This window comes from Ailuropoda melanoleuca, chromosome 1 (genome assembly GCF_002007445.2).
Source record: "Ailuropoda melanoleuca isolate Jingjing chromosome 1, ASM200744v2, whole genome shotgun sequence".
In the NCBI taxonomy this organism is placed as follows: domain Eukaryota; kingdom Metazoa; phylum Chordata; class Mammalia; order Carnivora; family Ursidae; genus Ailuropoda; species Ailuropoda melanoleuca.
Window position 1 is genome coordinate 123,708,676 of NC_048218.1, and position 15,547 is coordinate 123,724,222.

Consider the following 15,547-nt stretch of genomic DNA (forward strand, 5'->3'; position numbering starts at 1 on the left):
TATGTGTACACAATGGAATATTACTCAGACATCAAAAAGAATGAAATCTTGCCATTTGCAATGACATGGATGGAGCTAGTGAGTATTATGAAAAGTGAAATAAGTCAGTCAGAGAAAGACCAATACCATATGATTTCACTCATATGTGGAATTTAAGAAAAAAAACAGATGAACATGGTGGGGGCGGGGGAAGACAGAGAGACAAACCATAAAACAGACTCTTAACTACAGAGAACAAACCAAGAGTTGCTAGACGGGGAGTTGGGGGGGATGGGCTGGGTGGGTGATAAGGACTAAGGAGGGCACTTGTGATGAGCACTGGGTGTTGTACATAAGTGATGAATCACTAAATTCCATTCTTGAAACCAATATCACCCTGTACGTTAACTAACTGGAATCTAAATAAAAACCTGGAAGAAAAAAAATAAAATAAACATATGCTGTATACCCAATCTCTAAAAAAATAAATAAATAAAAAATAAATGTAAGGCAAGCCTAATTTTGTATAGCTTTAGGAGGGGTTTTGGAGAACTCTATTGTGAGAGGTCTTTGTGCCTTCCTGAGAAACTATTCTTATTTTATTTTTAAACCATTTTCATTGTGGTAAAATATATATAACATAAAATGTACCATTTTAACTATTTTCAAGTGTCCAAATCAGTGGTCTTAGTTATATTCACATTGTTTGCGACCATCACAATCTTTTCCAAAAATTTTCATCCCCCTGAAAGGAAACTGTATCTATGAAGTTCTAGTCCACTTTCTGTCCCTAGGAATTTGCCGATCCGAGGTATCTCTTAGAAGTGGAATCGTACGATATTTGTCCTTTTGTGTCTGGCTTATTTCATTTAACATGTTTTCAAGGTTCATCCATGTTGAAGCATATTACCAATACTTCATTCCTTTTTACATCTAAATAATATTCCATCGTAGGCGTATACCATATTCGTTTATCCATCTTTCTATGGATGGACATTTGGGTTGTTTTCACCCTGCTGTGACTGTTGTGAATTATGCTGCTATCGAACATTGCTGTACAAGTAAATGTTTATATTCTGTTTTCAATTTTCTTGGATATATATCTAGGAGCAGAATTGATGGGTCAGATGTAATTCTATGTTTAACCTTTTGAGGAACTGCCACACTGTCATCCATGGTAGCTCCCCCCTTTTATATTCCCAGCATAATACATAAGGGTACCAACTTCTCCACATCCTTACCAACACTTGTATATTCTCTTGTTTACTGCAGCCATTCTAGTTCGGTGTAAAGTGGCATCTTGTGGTTTTGACTGACATTTTTCTAACGACTAATTGTGTTGAGGACCTTTTCATATGCTTGTTGGCCATTTGTTGATCTTCTTTGAAGAAAGGCCTATTCAAGCCCTTTATCCATTTCTGATATTAAACCCTTATCAGATACAGAAATTTGTAAATATTTTCTTCCATTCTGAGGGTTGTCTTTTCACTCTCTCGATAGTTTCCTTTGATGCACAAAGTTTTTATTTTTCATTAAGACCAAGTTATCTCCTTTTTCTTTTGTTGCCTGTGCCTTTGGCATGACATTTAAGAAACCACTGCCGAGTCCAAGGTCCCACAGATTTTCCCCTATGTTTTCTTCTAAGAGTTTTATAGTTTCAGCTCTTAAATGTAAGTCTTTGATCCATTTTAAATTAAATTTGTATATAGTGTAAGGTGATGGCCCAACTTCATTATTTTAAATGTAGATACCTAGTCTTCCCAGTACTATTTATCAAAGAGACTATTCTCTTTTTACTAAATGATCTTGGCACCCTTATTGAACATCAACATAGTGATTAATGTGAAGGTTTACTTATAGGTTCTCAATTCAATTCCATCAGTCTATCCTTATGCCACAGCCACACTGTTTTGACTACAGTCACTTTGTAATAAGCTTTGAAATCAGGAAGTGGGAGTGCTCCAATTTTGTTGTTTTTCAAGATTGTCTTGGCTCTTCTAAGTCCTTTGAAATTTCATATGAATTTTAGGATGGGTCTTTCCATCTCTGTAAAAAACACCAATGGGATTTTTTTAAGGCTTGCAATAACTCTGTAGATCACTTTGGGTAGCATTGTTATTAAGTTTCCCAAGTTATGAACACAGGGTGTCTTTCCATTTATTTGTCTTCTTTAGTTTCTTTCAGCATTGTTTCATATCTTTCAGTACAAAATTCTTGCACTTGCACATTGACTAAATTTATCTCTAAGTATTTTGCTATTTTGATGCTATGGTAAATTGAATTGCTCCCTTAATTTCCTTTTGGGATTTTCCATTGTTAGCATATAGAAACATGAATGAATTTTGTGGGTTGATTTTGTATCCTGAACCTTTACATAATTAGTTCCAACAATTTTTTGTATGTGTATGTGATTCTTCAGGGTTTATTAGCTATAAGATCATGCTACCTGCTAATAATATTCCAATTTGGATGTTTTTATTTCTTTTTCTTGCCTAATTGCTCTGGCTGGACCTTCCAGTACAACGTTAAATGGAAATGGCAAAAGCAGAGATCCTGATCTTAGAAGAAAAGCTTTAAGCCTTTCACCATTGTAGTATGATGTTAGCTCTGGGTTTTACACATATGGCTTTTATCATGATGAGGAAGTTCTTTATACTAAATTTACTGAGTAAATTTATACTGGGTTTTACACATATGGACTTTATCATGATGAGGAAGTTCTTTATACTAAATTTATCGAGTGTTTTTATCATGAAAGGGTGTTGGATTTTGTCTAATGCTTTTTCTGTATAAATTGAGATATCTGTTTTTTCTTCATTCTATTAGTGCGGTGTGTTACACTCTTCGACTTTCATATGCTGAACTACCTGGTATTCCTAAAATAAATCTCACTTGATCACAGTGTATAATCCTTTTAATATGCTGCTGAATTCAGCATGCTAGTATTTTATTGACGATTTTAGCATTGATATATTCAAAAGGCATATTGCTCTGTAATTTTTCATGAAGCCTCTTTGGCTGGCCCTGTCAGGGGTAATGCTGACCTCATAGAATGAATTAAGAAGTTTCCCTTTCTTTTCATTTTTTTTTTTTTTTTTTTTGTGGAGCCTAAGAATCAGAGTTAATTCTTATTTTATTGTTTGATAGAATTCGCTAATGAAGCCATCTAGTCCTGGGTTTTTCTTTTTTGGCAAGATTTTAATTACTGATTTGTTCTCCTTACTTGTTATAGGTCGATTCAGATTTTCTGTTTCCCCTTGAGTCAGTTTTGCTAGTTTGTGTCTTCCTAGGAATTCACGTCACCTAGTTTATCCAATTTGTTGGTATACAATTCTTCATAGAATTCTCTTATAACCCTTTTTATTTTTGTGAATTCAGTAGTAATGTCCCTTCTTTCACTTCTGATTTTAGCAATTTGCATATGCTCTCTCCCTTTCTTTTATATTATTATTGTCACAGATTGCATATATTTCTACACTGTGTGGCCATTAACACATACTTATAGCCGTTATTTTATCATGGTCTTTTACATTCTATAGGAAAGAAAGAGGGGTTAGAAACCAAAGTACAAAAATATTGGCTTTTTACATTTACTTATGTAGTTATTGTTACTAGTGTGCTTTATTTCCTCATATGGCTTTGAGTTACTGTCTAGTGTCCTTTCATTTCAGTTTAAAGTACTCCCTTTAGCATTTCTTGTAGACAGGTCTTTTAGTAAGGAATTCCTTTTGTTTTTGTTAACTTGGGAATGTCTTAGTTCCACCTTCACTCCTGAAGGATACTTTTGCCAAATATAGAATTCTTTGTTGACAGTTTTTTTCTCTTAACACTTTAAATGTGTTATCCACTGCGTTCTGGCTTCCGTGGTTTCTTATGAGAAATAAGCTGCTATTGAGGATTCTATGTACACAACAAGTCATTTCTTTCTTACTGATCTTAAGATTCTTTGTTTTTGGCTTTTGACAATTCAACTATAATATACCTCAGTGTGGAGCTCTTTGATTCTGCTTGGCATTTCATTATATTTGGGAAGTTTTCCGCCATGATTTCTACTCCTTTCTCTCACTCTTTTTTCTGGGATTCCCATCATGCATATGTTGGTCTACATAACAGTGTCCCAAAGATCCTTAGGCTGTGTTCACTTTTGTTCTTTTTCTGGATAATTCCCACTGCGCTACCTTCTAGCTCACTTATTTTTTTTTTTTCTGCCTGCTCAAATTTGTCTTGAGCCCCTCTAATGAATTTTTCAATTCAGTTATTGCACTTTTCAGCTCCAGGATTTCTTTTCAGTTTATTTTTAATCTTTCTTTGTTGATATTCTCAGTTTGTTCATACGTTATTTTCCTGTTTTCCTTTAGCTTTTTACCCATGGTTTCCTTAAGCTCTTTGAGCATAGTAAGACAGTTGATTTTAAGTCTTCATCCAGTTAAGTCCAATGTCTGGGCTTCCTCAGGAATGGTTTCTGTCAACTCTTTTTCCTGTGAATGGGCTGTACCTTTCTATTTCCCTGTATCTTTCGTGGTGGTTGTTGTTGCTGTTGTTGAAAACTGGACATTCAACTACTATAACGTGGCAACTCTGGAAATGAGGCTTTCCTTCTTCCCCAGGGTTTGCTCTTTTTGGCTGGTGAACATTCAGTTTGTGTTCAGCCAGTGTTTTAACTGAGACTTCCTTGAAAATCAGGAGTTTAAAAACAACAACAACTAAGCACCTCTCCAAGTCTCGGTAGATTGGCTCTGTCCTTGGCACTTCTTTAAACACTTGACCAGGCCATTTACTATCCTGTCTCAGCCTTCACTCCCTGCTTGTATTAAGCCTATCTATCAGCCAATGGTAAATAATCAGGGTCTGTCAGATCTTCTCTGAGCATGTACCTTGTCGTGAGTGTGTGCATGGCCCCCGAAACTCCCCAGTATGCATTACTGCTTCTGAATGCCCCAATTTCCCAAAGAAAATCTCTCTCCTCAGTTTTTCCTCCCTAGCTTTAGGTGGTCTGTTGTATATGTCAACCATAATCTTTGTCCTCAGACAGTTGTGGGGTTTTTGATCACCATACAATGTTTTTAATCAATGTCCACCACTTTTCCTCCCTGAGGGGTTTCCGGGTTTGGTGAAACAGAGATGAATGCCTGTGTCATCCTTCAGGTAGCCTCCAGATAGAACAGAAAAACACAGTAATTTGTAAATAATATCTGCTCTCTTCTCTCTGGAGCCAGAGACATGGGTCACACACTGCAAGAAGGCTGTGATCTTCAAGACTGTCACCATGCTGGGCAAGTAAAAATGTTGCAAAACTTTCATATCATTTTTAAGTTGCCTTTTCACTGATTCAGCACACACTTGGAAGCTGTAAACCTTTGATTATTTTCCAGAGTTCTGACAGTTTCTGGTTGTTTTTCAATGTTCCTTTGGAAGGATGGGAGCTTGGAGCTGCCTATGTCACCATTTTGCTGACATTCTCCATCACTCCAACGGAGCCCTCTTGACTCCCCTGCTCTGAGGGCTGAACTTAACTCTCAATTCAGATGCCTTCTTCCTAACGTGACCAGAACAGAACTCATGGTATTTCCTTCCAACTTACTTCTCCCTTCTGGGTTCCTTGTCTGGGAATGGTTAGGTCATTTCCTCAGTCACTCAAGCCAGGAAGCTTTATCTTTTCCCATTTATTTGGTAGAGTGGTAGTCAGTCATCAAGTCCCGTGGGTGTAAGGTAGCTTTCTAAGAACCCTCTCATCATTCCACTTACCACTAACTCACCATTTCTCTTATTAGTTAAGGTTGCTGTAATCTTTCATTTTATTGCAATGTCTCCAGCCTGGATAGGGTGCATCTCATTTTCCTTCATCTCCTATATGCATCTGCTCAAAGCACTCTGTGCTTACCCCTAAGAACCCTAGAACACATGTTCATTTCCTATCTCCTGCTTTTAGAGTTCTATAGTTTGAGGACAAGGACTGTGTATATTCAGTCTTGCAACACTGTTCAGCGTATAGCAAGAGCTGAATAAACGATTCTTGAATGTCTGAAAGAGGCCAACAATACCTTAAAGTGATATGATAGATTACAGTAGATATAGCACAGTAGACATAGTAAGACAGAAACCAGCAATGGGTCTTGACATATAAGCATCAAGCATATATGTATATGATGGTTTAAAAACTTTAAACTGATTTCTCTTCCTTACCTCTGATTTTGAAAATCCTCCCTACTTTTCAAGATTGATTTCATTCCTTACCTTCTCCAGCTCCTAACCATCAAACATACACCTGTCAGTTCAGCACTTAATTATACACTAATTTAAAATACCCCATATTATTCATAATGCTCCCCTCATCAAAAAAGGGGGGACATGCAGATGTTAGCCTAGATCTACACCATATTGCTAACTGATGCTATAAACAGAATATAGTTCCACTCACCTCCTTCCCCACTAGTCATGCATCCCTGGTATGTTTAATACTGTACTGTCTTATAGTGACTATAATTAGATGCTGCTTCTTTGAGTTTTGTCTCCCCATTCGATTTGCGCTTTTCTGAAGGCAACCACCTCCATTCAGCCATTTTTGTATTAACCAAGAATCTGCAGTTGAGGCAGACACACAATACGTATTTTCCAACATAAATGTTTATAGGTTGTGCCCTCATGCCTTGGTCTATAATTGATTGAGACTTCTGGAATGAGCTTCACTGTGGTCCAAATTTATTTTTATTTTATGACTTAATATTTTGATACAATGTTCTTATACCAGGAGGAATCATAGCCTAAATGACACTATTAAGGGAGCAATGTACACCTCTCTCCCCTAGGAACCTGGTTGGGTGTGGAGAGGTTTCTCCATGTAACCTTGCTTTCTCATTACGCTCTGGATACTGATTCTCAGTTTGCCTCATTCGAGTAGGGACGACCCTCCACATGTGAAGAGACTCTACAGTCACACTCCAGGGGCGCCTGGGTGGCACAGCGGTTGGACATCTGCCTTTGGCTCAGGGCGTGATCCCGGCGTTACGGGATCGAGCCCCACATCAGGCTCCTCCGCTGTGAGCCTGCTTCTTCCTCTCCCTCCCCTACCTGTGTTCCCTCTCTCGCTGGCTGTCTCTATCTCTGTCGAATAAATTAAAAAAAAAATACGGGGCGCCTGGGTAGCACAGTCGTTAAGCGTCTGCCTTCGGCTCAGGGCGTGATCCCGGCATTCCGGGATCGAGTCCCACATCGGGCTCGGCTCCTCGGCTGGGAGCCTGCTTCTTCCTCTCTCTCTCCCCTGCTGTGTTCCCTCTCTCGCTGTCTGTCTCTCTGTCACATAAATAAAATCTTAAAAAAAAAAAAAATACAGTCACACTCCAGTCAGCTGTCAGAACCATACAGGCATACATTTGTGAGCCTGCACTTTGAAAATAAAGAAGGAAAGTAGGTTTAATGGGAAAAGCCACCTAGCTTATGCTGTTTCCCATATTGCCTAGGACAGAAAAGTTTCCAAACTTTCCATCAACAGCTAAGTAAACTCAATCCATACACATATTATGTAGCTTTAAGGCTGCTGTGGAACAGCACAGAGTGTCTGATTCATGGCTATGGGGAAAGTTCTGGTCTTTCCTGCGTTCAGTCACAGTAATAAGCAAAGAAAAGAAAACAATAATTAAAGAGGTACTTACTTTAGTTTCCCTCAGGATTCTCAGGAACAAACTCTTGGAAAATTCTATTTATGCTCTCCATTGCTTCGTAGGCATTAGATGCTCCGTGGACGGCATTTTTCAAAATACTTCTTCCAAACTGGGCTCGGATAGAGTCTGGGGACAGTAGTTTTGCCTCATCTGGGTCTGTGGGACCCATCAATCGTCTCCAGTCTGAAACAGCATTCCACTTGGTCAGAACCAAGACCAAAGATGGACCCCTGCAAACAAGAATGCTTTCAGATGATCTGGGCTATTTGCACCTACAGAGAATGCATACACAGCTAAAGACAGAATGGCATGCTTTGTCTTTCTTCTTTGTCCTTATCATTGTGATTTTGTGCTTTTTTTTTTTTTTCCATTTTTCCCCCTTCCAATAGGTTGTTGTGCTAGAAGAGTGCTGTAGTTTAATTCTAGAAATATACGCCAGGCCCCATTCCAAGTATTTTTAATGTATCAACTATATAACCCTCACAACAAACGAAGAGATAGATACTATTATTAACTCCATTTTACAGATGAAGCAACTGAGGTACAGCTTAAATATGCTGACAGAGCAGGGAATTAAAAGCAAAAACTGGAACCCAGATCACCTCTATACCTAATGTGAAGACCTAAAAAAACAAAGGAAGGAAGGAGAGAAGAAGATAGGGAAGGAAGGAAGTAGAAAAGAAATGAACCCCAAATATTACTAGGGTGTCTTTTAATGAATGGAATTTTTTTTCTTTTAAGAATGTGTTTAGTTCTCTTTCAGAGGTTTTTTTAAATGTTATGCTAGTCACCATACAGCACATCATTAGTTTTTGATGTAGTGTTCCATGATTCATTGTTTGCATATAACACCCAGTGCTCCTTGCAATACGTGCCCTCCTTAATACCCAACACCAGGCTAAGCCATCCCCCCTCCCCTCTGAAACCCTCAGTTTCTTTCCCGGAGTCCATAGTCTCTCATGGTTCATCTCCCCCTCTGATTTCCCCCCTTCATTTTTCCCTTCCTTAACCTAATGTCCTCCATGCTATTCCTTATGTTCCACATGTAAGTGAACCATATGATAACTGTCTTTCTCTGCTTGACTTATTTCACTTAGCATAATCCCCTCTAGTTCCATCCATGTCAATGCAAATGGTGGGTATTCATCCTTTCTGATGGCTGAGTAATATTCCATTGTATACATGGACCACATCTTCTTTATCCATTCGTCCGTTGAAGGGCATCTTGGCTCCTTCCACAGTTTAGCTATTGTGGATATTGCTGCTATGAACATTGGGGTGCAGGTGCCCCTTCTTTTCACTACAGCTGTATCTTTGGGGTAAATACCTAGTAGTGCAATTGCTGGGTCGTAGAGTAGCTCTATTCTTAACATCTTGAGGGACCTCTACACTGTTTTCCAAAGTGGCTGTACCAGCTTGCATTCCCACCGACAGTGTAAGAGGGTTGCCCTTTCTCCACATCCTCGCCAATATTTGTTGTTTCCTGTCTTGTTAATTTTTGCCAAATGAATGGAATTTTTTTTATTATATTTTGTATTTTTCAGTTTCTATAATGAATATTTACTACTCTTATAATGCAAAGAACTATATATCAGAAACTTACTCAGATAACACTTCTAATACATCTTGATAAAAGTCTTTTCCTGTTATTTTTGAATAAATTTTTTCTGCTGCTTCTTCATTTAGGAGTATTTCCTTCATCTGTGTTATTTCAAATCCAGTCTTTCTAATAAGTTCCAAGATCTCCTCTAGGGAAAACAGATATTTGGTAATCTTGTAGAGTGCCTCCACTTTTGTTCCATATTCAAGTAGACTGAAATAACTAAGGAAAGTAATCATTTTACTTGCATACTGTGGCTTAAAAAGCTAGAACTATGCTAAACTAAATTGAATTGAAACGCATCAGATCGACATTCAGAGCAACATCAATGTATTAATGCAGATGTTCAGTCTCTGAGATGCACCTTTCCAGAACCCACCAGAAACGTCTCATAGATGATAAGGAGGGTGGGAGGGGTGTGCCTCTGGGCTGCAAGTTGAAGACATGTTTTCATCTCCATGCTGCAAATGTCAAGGAAGAAGGCCTTACTAGATCTGGATTGAAAAGGGAGAGCCCATCTGAACACTTCTCCCTGAAGTAGCAAGGCACTATTTGAGGGAATTAAAGTAAATCTCATCAAAATCTCGCAACAGCCTATACTTTAAAGGCTACATTCAGTGAACCAAATGAGGAATTAGGAGCTTTCTGGTAAAACAGTTTTTTCTTTGGTCCAGATCAAAAGCATTTAGAAGTGCTCTGATGCCATGCTGGTCTCTAAGGTCGACCTTGAGCGTAACTAATAGAAAGCCTGAAGAAGGCTGGACTTCTCCTCCTATCAAGGTGGCAGCCAGGATCTGCCCTATGAGAGGCGCTGTGGGAACAAATATGAATGGAACATTAAACACTTCTTCCAGATCTTGTCTGCTCAGAGGGCCTGGACTAGAAACACAGCTTAAAAAGGTGGTCATTATTATAAAGAGCAATGTAAAAGGTTCTTGGAACCACAGGCAAGTAAACTATTAACTCTCTGGGAAGGTCAGAGATGACTTCCAGAAAGGCCAATCATTGCATTCAGTACAGAAAAAATAAGATATCACCAAGCAGACAAATAGAGAGAGAAGAGTGCAGAATTTCTTAAAAAATAAAAATAAAATAAAAATAATAAATATACATAAATAAAATAAATAAAAAATCATTGCATTCAGTACAGAAAAAATAAGATATCACCAAGCAGACAAATAGAGAAAGAAGAGTGCAGAATTTCTTAAAAAATAAAAATAAAATAAAAATAATAAATATATATATAAATAAAATAAATAAAAAATAATGTTAATGAAAACTCTATGCATTAAAATCTATGGGGTAATCAGAAGAAATTAAAGCAGTAAACGAGGAAAACATATAACTTCAAAAATTTATATTAACAAAAATAATGAAAATAAATGAATTAAATTTAAAAAGCTAGAAGAACATTTTAAAAAACTACTAGAGAATCAAAGGCAAAATTTTTTCTTAAAAAACAAAGTAATGAGTTTAAAAACAGGAAATAAAACTCATAAATAAATCAAATTCTGTTTGTTTGAAAGACAACAAATGAAGAAATGGCAGGGTGGAAATAACCATTGAAAATGGGGAAACTAAACATGACAACAAAAGAACGTGAACTCTATACAGATGAAACGGGTAATTTCCTAGGAAAATACAACTTAGCAAAATTAACTCTAATTAACTATAGTGGAGGTAAAAAGTTTAAATAGATCGATTTCCATAGAAGACTTTCTCCACAGAGAAAGTGGTCAAAGAATTATCCCACAAAAAAGATAATAGGCCCAGATGTTTTCACAGGAAAACTCTACCAAATCTTCAAATACCAACCCCACTGCCGCTTAAACTCCTCCAGAGTACTGCAAATGAAGACATGTACATTTTTTTATGAAGTATTACACTGTTATCTAAACCTTGCACAAAAAATGAAAAGGACAGACGAATCTCACTGTCTCAACACAGAAAATCCCAAATAAAATACAAGCAAATAGAATCAAAAGCACATTTGAAAAATACCTCAAGACTAAGTGAAGTCCATATAGGAAAGGAAGAATGGCTCGATATTAGAAATATCATGAACATGATCTTTCCTATTAACATATCTATGGAGAAAAACATTGTCATCTCCATCAATTCTGAAAAGGATTTCAACAAAATTCAGTTTCATTTTGATTACAAGAGAGACAGAGAGAAGGAAGAAGGAAGTAGGGCAAGAGAGCAAATATGACAAAAGTTCACTCTTAAATCTAGATTGAGGGATGTGGGCATCTGTTGAATTATTCTTCTAGCTTTTCCATAGTTTGAAAGTTTTCACAAAATCTGAAGGAAATGGACACACTGATTTTTATTTCTAAATATTTACCTCTTTGTTCCTGTGTGACATGAGGTTTAAGCAGTGCTAAAGTGTTTTGAGGAGGAAAGAAATATTGTATTTCCCTCCGGGCTGCTTCTAATGAGTCACTTCCATACAACTGGTTGATGGGTAAATCTTCCATTGCAAATCGTACGCATAAACTTTAAAAAAGAAGTCAAGTTAAGCACTGTTAGAGCGTAACATAATGTAGTTATAAACTAACAGAACAGAACACTATATAAATTGTCCAAAAGTCATCAAGCCACTCATTCCGGATCTGGACACTGTGCAAAAGGCAATAATTATAGAGTGGCTTGGAGTACACTCCTTCCTTACAAGGAAGTTTAAGAGACATTAGGAAGAAAGAACATGAACACTGAAATAATCATGATGTGACTATTGACAGATAACTCTGAAAGAAGGAATGGTACCTTGGTGCAGGGAGGAAGCACAGACCATAGACTGCTGATCGCACTGCTTGCTAGCTATGTGTCACTGGGCAATTACTTAACTTCTCTGTGCTTTAGTTGTGTCAAATATAAGTAATAAAGCTGCTCTGGAAGGAGATTTTGAGGATGTAATCAGATGATAAATTTGAAATATATGGTACATATTACACTCTCAATAAATATTCCTTTCCCTTCCTTCATCACTAAATATTATCAAGCACTAGAGATGGCATCTGACTGTATACCAAAGACCCCAAATTACAAACACTGAATCCAGGAGACACTGCCATGGAGCCCTCCAGCAGAGCAAGTACAGAGATAAGAGAGGAACAGACAGGATGGCTACGGGTAAAGAGACAGGAATGAGGTTGATGGTACTGGACATGTTGGGTTAGGCAGGTTTTTGTTTTGTTTTGTTTAAGATTTTATTTACTTATTTATTAAGAGAGTGTGTGAGTAGGGGGAGGGGCAGAAGGGGAAGGAGAGAGAGAATCTCAAGCAAACTCCCCGCTGCGTGCAGAGCCCTCTGTGGGGCTTGATCCTATGACCCTGAGATCAGGACCTGAGCTGAAACCAAGAGGCAGACACTTAACCAACCGAGCCACCCAGGCGCCCCCGGGTTAGGCAGTTTATCCTGGTTCTGCTTCCCCTACGATAGATGAACACATACTCGTCCTAAATCAACTGTTGTTCCTTGATGGTTTTTTCAACAGCCCTTTTTCCCCCATCTCTTTATCTACATATATTTTAGTAGAGGATATACTCTCTGCTTATATCATTTTCTGCCCTTTACACATAGTTCTGAACTTCCAGCCCACAAAATCCCCCCATAGTGAATAATGTCCTCTCCTGTTAATGAACTGACTTCACCGATAACTTGGCTTTCTCTCCTTAGATCCCCTTCTTACCTCGTTGCTTTTGCTGATACATTCAGATTTCCTTTTTGCCTGATCCAATTTGACCTTCCCACTTGACCCTTGGCAGTTCTCACATCTCTGATTTGAAGACCCTTCTAGCCCAAGACCCCTGGAGCTTGTGATTGCCAGGGGTGGGGGATTTGCACAGTGAAGGTTATCACCAGCACTTACTCTGCTCAGTGGAGAGAACTACAAGCAGCCCCTCCGCAGCACTGTTAGACGTGATTATCGGGGAGAGTGTGTGTGGAGGGAAAGGATGGGATAGAGTGAGTAGGTGATGAGAATGAGGCGTTGCTGTGATTCTCCTTTATGCAAGTGACCATATTTCAGATTTAGCAATGCAGCGCAGAATTTGATACCCAAGTGCGGGGAAGGGCAGAGCTCTGCTGGGTTATTTCAAAAGCAACCCCAAAAGAACTGGGTAGAGCCAAGGAAACTGAAGAAGGGGGACCCAATAAAAAATAGCAGTCAAGATGAGCTGTGAACTCGTAGCAACATAGGGATCATAAGGGCTCTGGTTGGAATCTTCACTGTAATAGTGAGGTAGAGAGGGGCAGACACTGAGTGCCTTCACCTGGAGAAATGTCTCTGTGCTGCTCACTACCTCCACACTTGAAACCATAATTTCCCGAACAGTGTGGCTACAAGCCTTGGGTTGATAGGAATTCCTGTCCCAGATGCCATGCCTTGCATTCTATGCTACACTTCATTAACAGGCTCTATGGCACTCTGCTCATACCGCTTACAGACCGTCCAACCCCTATTATCCTTTATGGTAACTGTAGCGCTAAATAAGGGGTAAAATGTGTCCACGTCCAGAACAAGTCAGGTTCCAGATATCCTACCCAAAAGAAAACATTTCAAAGTTTGTGTGTGATACTTCATTAGTATTGTTATTTATTCTACCAACATGTACGTCAAGCTTGCTGGATCTGACAGAGCTGCTCTGTTCTTGCTCACTTGAAGGGAGAGGCCTTTCTTCTCCTGAATCAATTCCTACCAAGGCTAGGAGATGGTCTTTTGGCTTGGTACCCACCACTTACTTCCCCATTTCACACCACGTATCCCACAACCTTCTTCTGCAAAGCCTTGGCCTTACTCAGGCTGCCACCAGGCTTGGCCTCTGGTCATAATCAGGAAAAGAAGTTTTCCTGAGAGCCTCCCTTGGTCTAGAGCTGTGGTTCCTGTACCCACATCCAAAAAGAAACTAAAATGTCTCCCATGAAAAAAGGCTGGGGCCCATGACATGAATCCTACCTCTCTGGAAGATATTCTTTGGCTTTTTCAACACTACCTGGTCCAATTAACTCTCTCCAGTGTTGTAAACCATGGTCTCTTACTAAAACAAGGGCTAGAGATGGACCACTGTTGGAAAAAGAAACAAAAAATATGGCTCACTAGTTAACTGTATATAGATAATACAAGTACATTTGTTAAACAGACTAAAAACTTGTCAAGATAATCCTTTTTTCAAGAGTCTAAGATGAATTTCCATTGCTGTACTCTCGAGAGCATACTGAACACCTTATGAAAGGATGGAAGCAGATTAAGGAAGGGAAGAGAAGGGCCTTGGTTCTGATTGATCGGTTCCTATTTTGTTCCCAGATTCCTGCTGATTTATATACCCTTGCTGGAGTTCTGTCACACCTGCTATTTCACTTACTCTTCTGGAAACCTGTTAGTTTTCTAGTACCTCATTCTTTTCCAAAGACTAGGGGTCTTAAGGATTACCAAAACCCTTGGGAGTCATTATGTTCTCTGCTTGGATTTCTGGCATTTGACTCAGAGGACTCCAGCAACTTCACCCAGGCCTTGCCATTGCTCTGGTACCATTCCAGGCAGATGCGAGAAGGTGGACAGTGGAGCAGAGACTTGAGACAGGAGTGAGGCTGGCAAAGAAGTAGATTCAGCACACGTTTATGGAACTGAGAGGTGTGGAAACTTGACCAAGGCAGGGCTGAAAGAAGACCTAAATCAGACTGTGCCTTCTAAACCTGAAATCTACTTTACCTGGTCATTTTTTCGATAAGCTTTTCAAAATAATCTTCATTTTCATATTCCTTGCACAGTGTTTGTGCTTCCTCTTCTGATAATACAATTTGTCTTTGCATCAGTATTTTAAAGCCTTCATCTTCAATAATCTTCAAAACATCCTCTAAATAAAAAGTCACATAACAAGTGTTAAATCGATAGATTATTGGCTATACATATCATACAGAATGTATTATTATGAAGGCATATAACGCACTTCATCCTCATCTGAAATTTAGAAGTTTGCAAAAATAGCTTATAAGGTTTTAAGGTGAAAAATATTCTGAACATACCAAATTATGATTTATGATGCTATTTCCACTTTTTCATTACATAGGAATCATACACATACAAAGTGTGTAAAACTGAAAAACATTACGACTGAAATAAAATATTCACTGGATGGGCTGAATGCCAACAAGGAAATCACGGAATTCCGTTTTAAAGCTAACACAATTGAAATGGTCCAATTAGAACTACACACAGAGGGGCACCTGGGTGGCACAGCGGTTAAGCGTCTGCCTTCGGCTCAGGGCGTGATCCCGGCGTTATGGNTGGAATTCCGTTTTAAAGCT

At 38.6% G+C, this 15,547-nt stretch overlaps 1 protein-coding gene across 8 annotated transcripts in view; it reads right to left on the reverse strand.

Annotated features, from left to right (window-relative positions):
- Positions 1–15,547, reverse strand: part of NME8 (NME/NM23 family member 8) — a 64,516-nt gene that overhangs the window by 13,914 nt on the left and 35,055 nt on the right. For 6 of the 8 annotated variants that reach the window (XR_004627105.1, XM_034666123.1, XM_034666117.1 and 3 more), the window contains 5 exons: positions 14,952–15,096; positions 14,199–14,306; positions 11,585–11,736; positions 9,241–9,385; positions 7,629–7,867 (listed from right to left, as the gene is read on the reverse strand). Coding sequence is in view for 7 of the 8 variants with exons in the window: in XM_034666123.1 (XP_034522014.1) it covers positions 7,630–7,867; positions 9,241–9,385; positions 11,585–11,736; positions 14,199–14,306; positions 14,952–15,096 (788 nt within the window). In the remaining variant the exon portion in view is untranslated. The remainder of the gene's footprint in view (positions 1–7,628; positions 7,868–9,240; positions 9,386–11,584; positions 11,737–14,198; positions 14,307–14,951; positions 15,097–15,547) is intronic. The other 2 variants (XM_034666133.1, XM_034666142.1) reach the window with 2 other exon arrangements.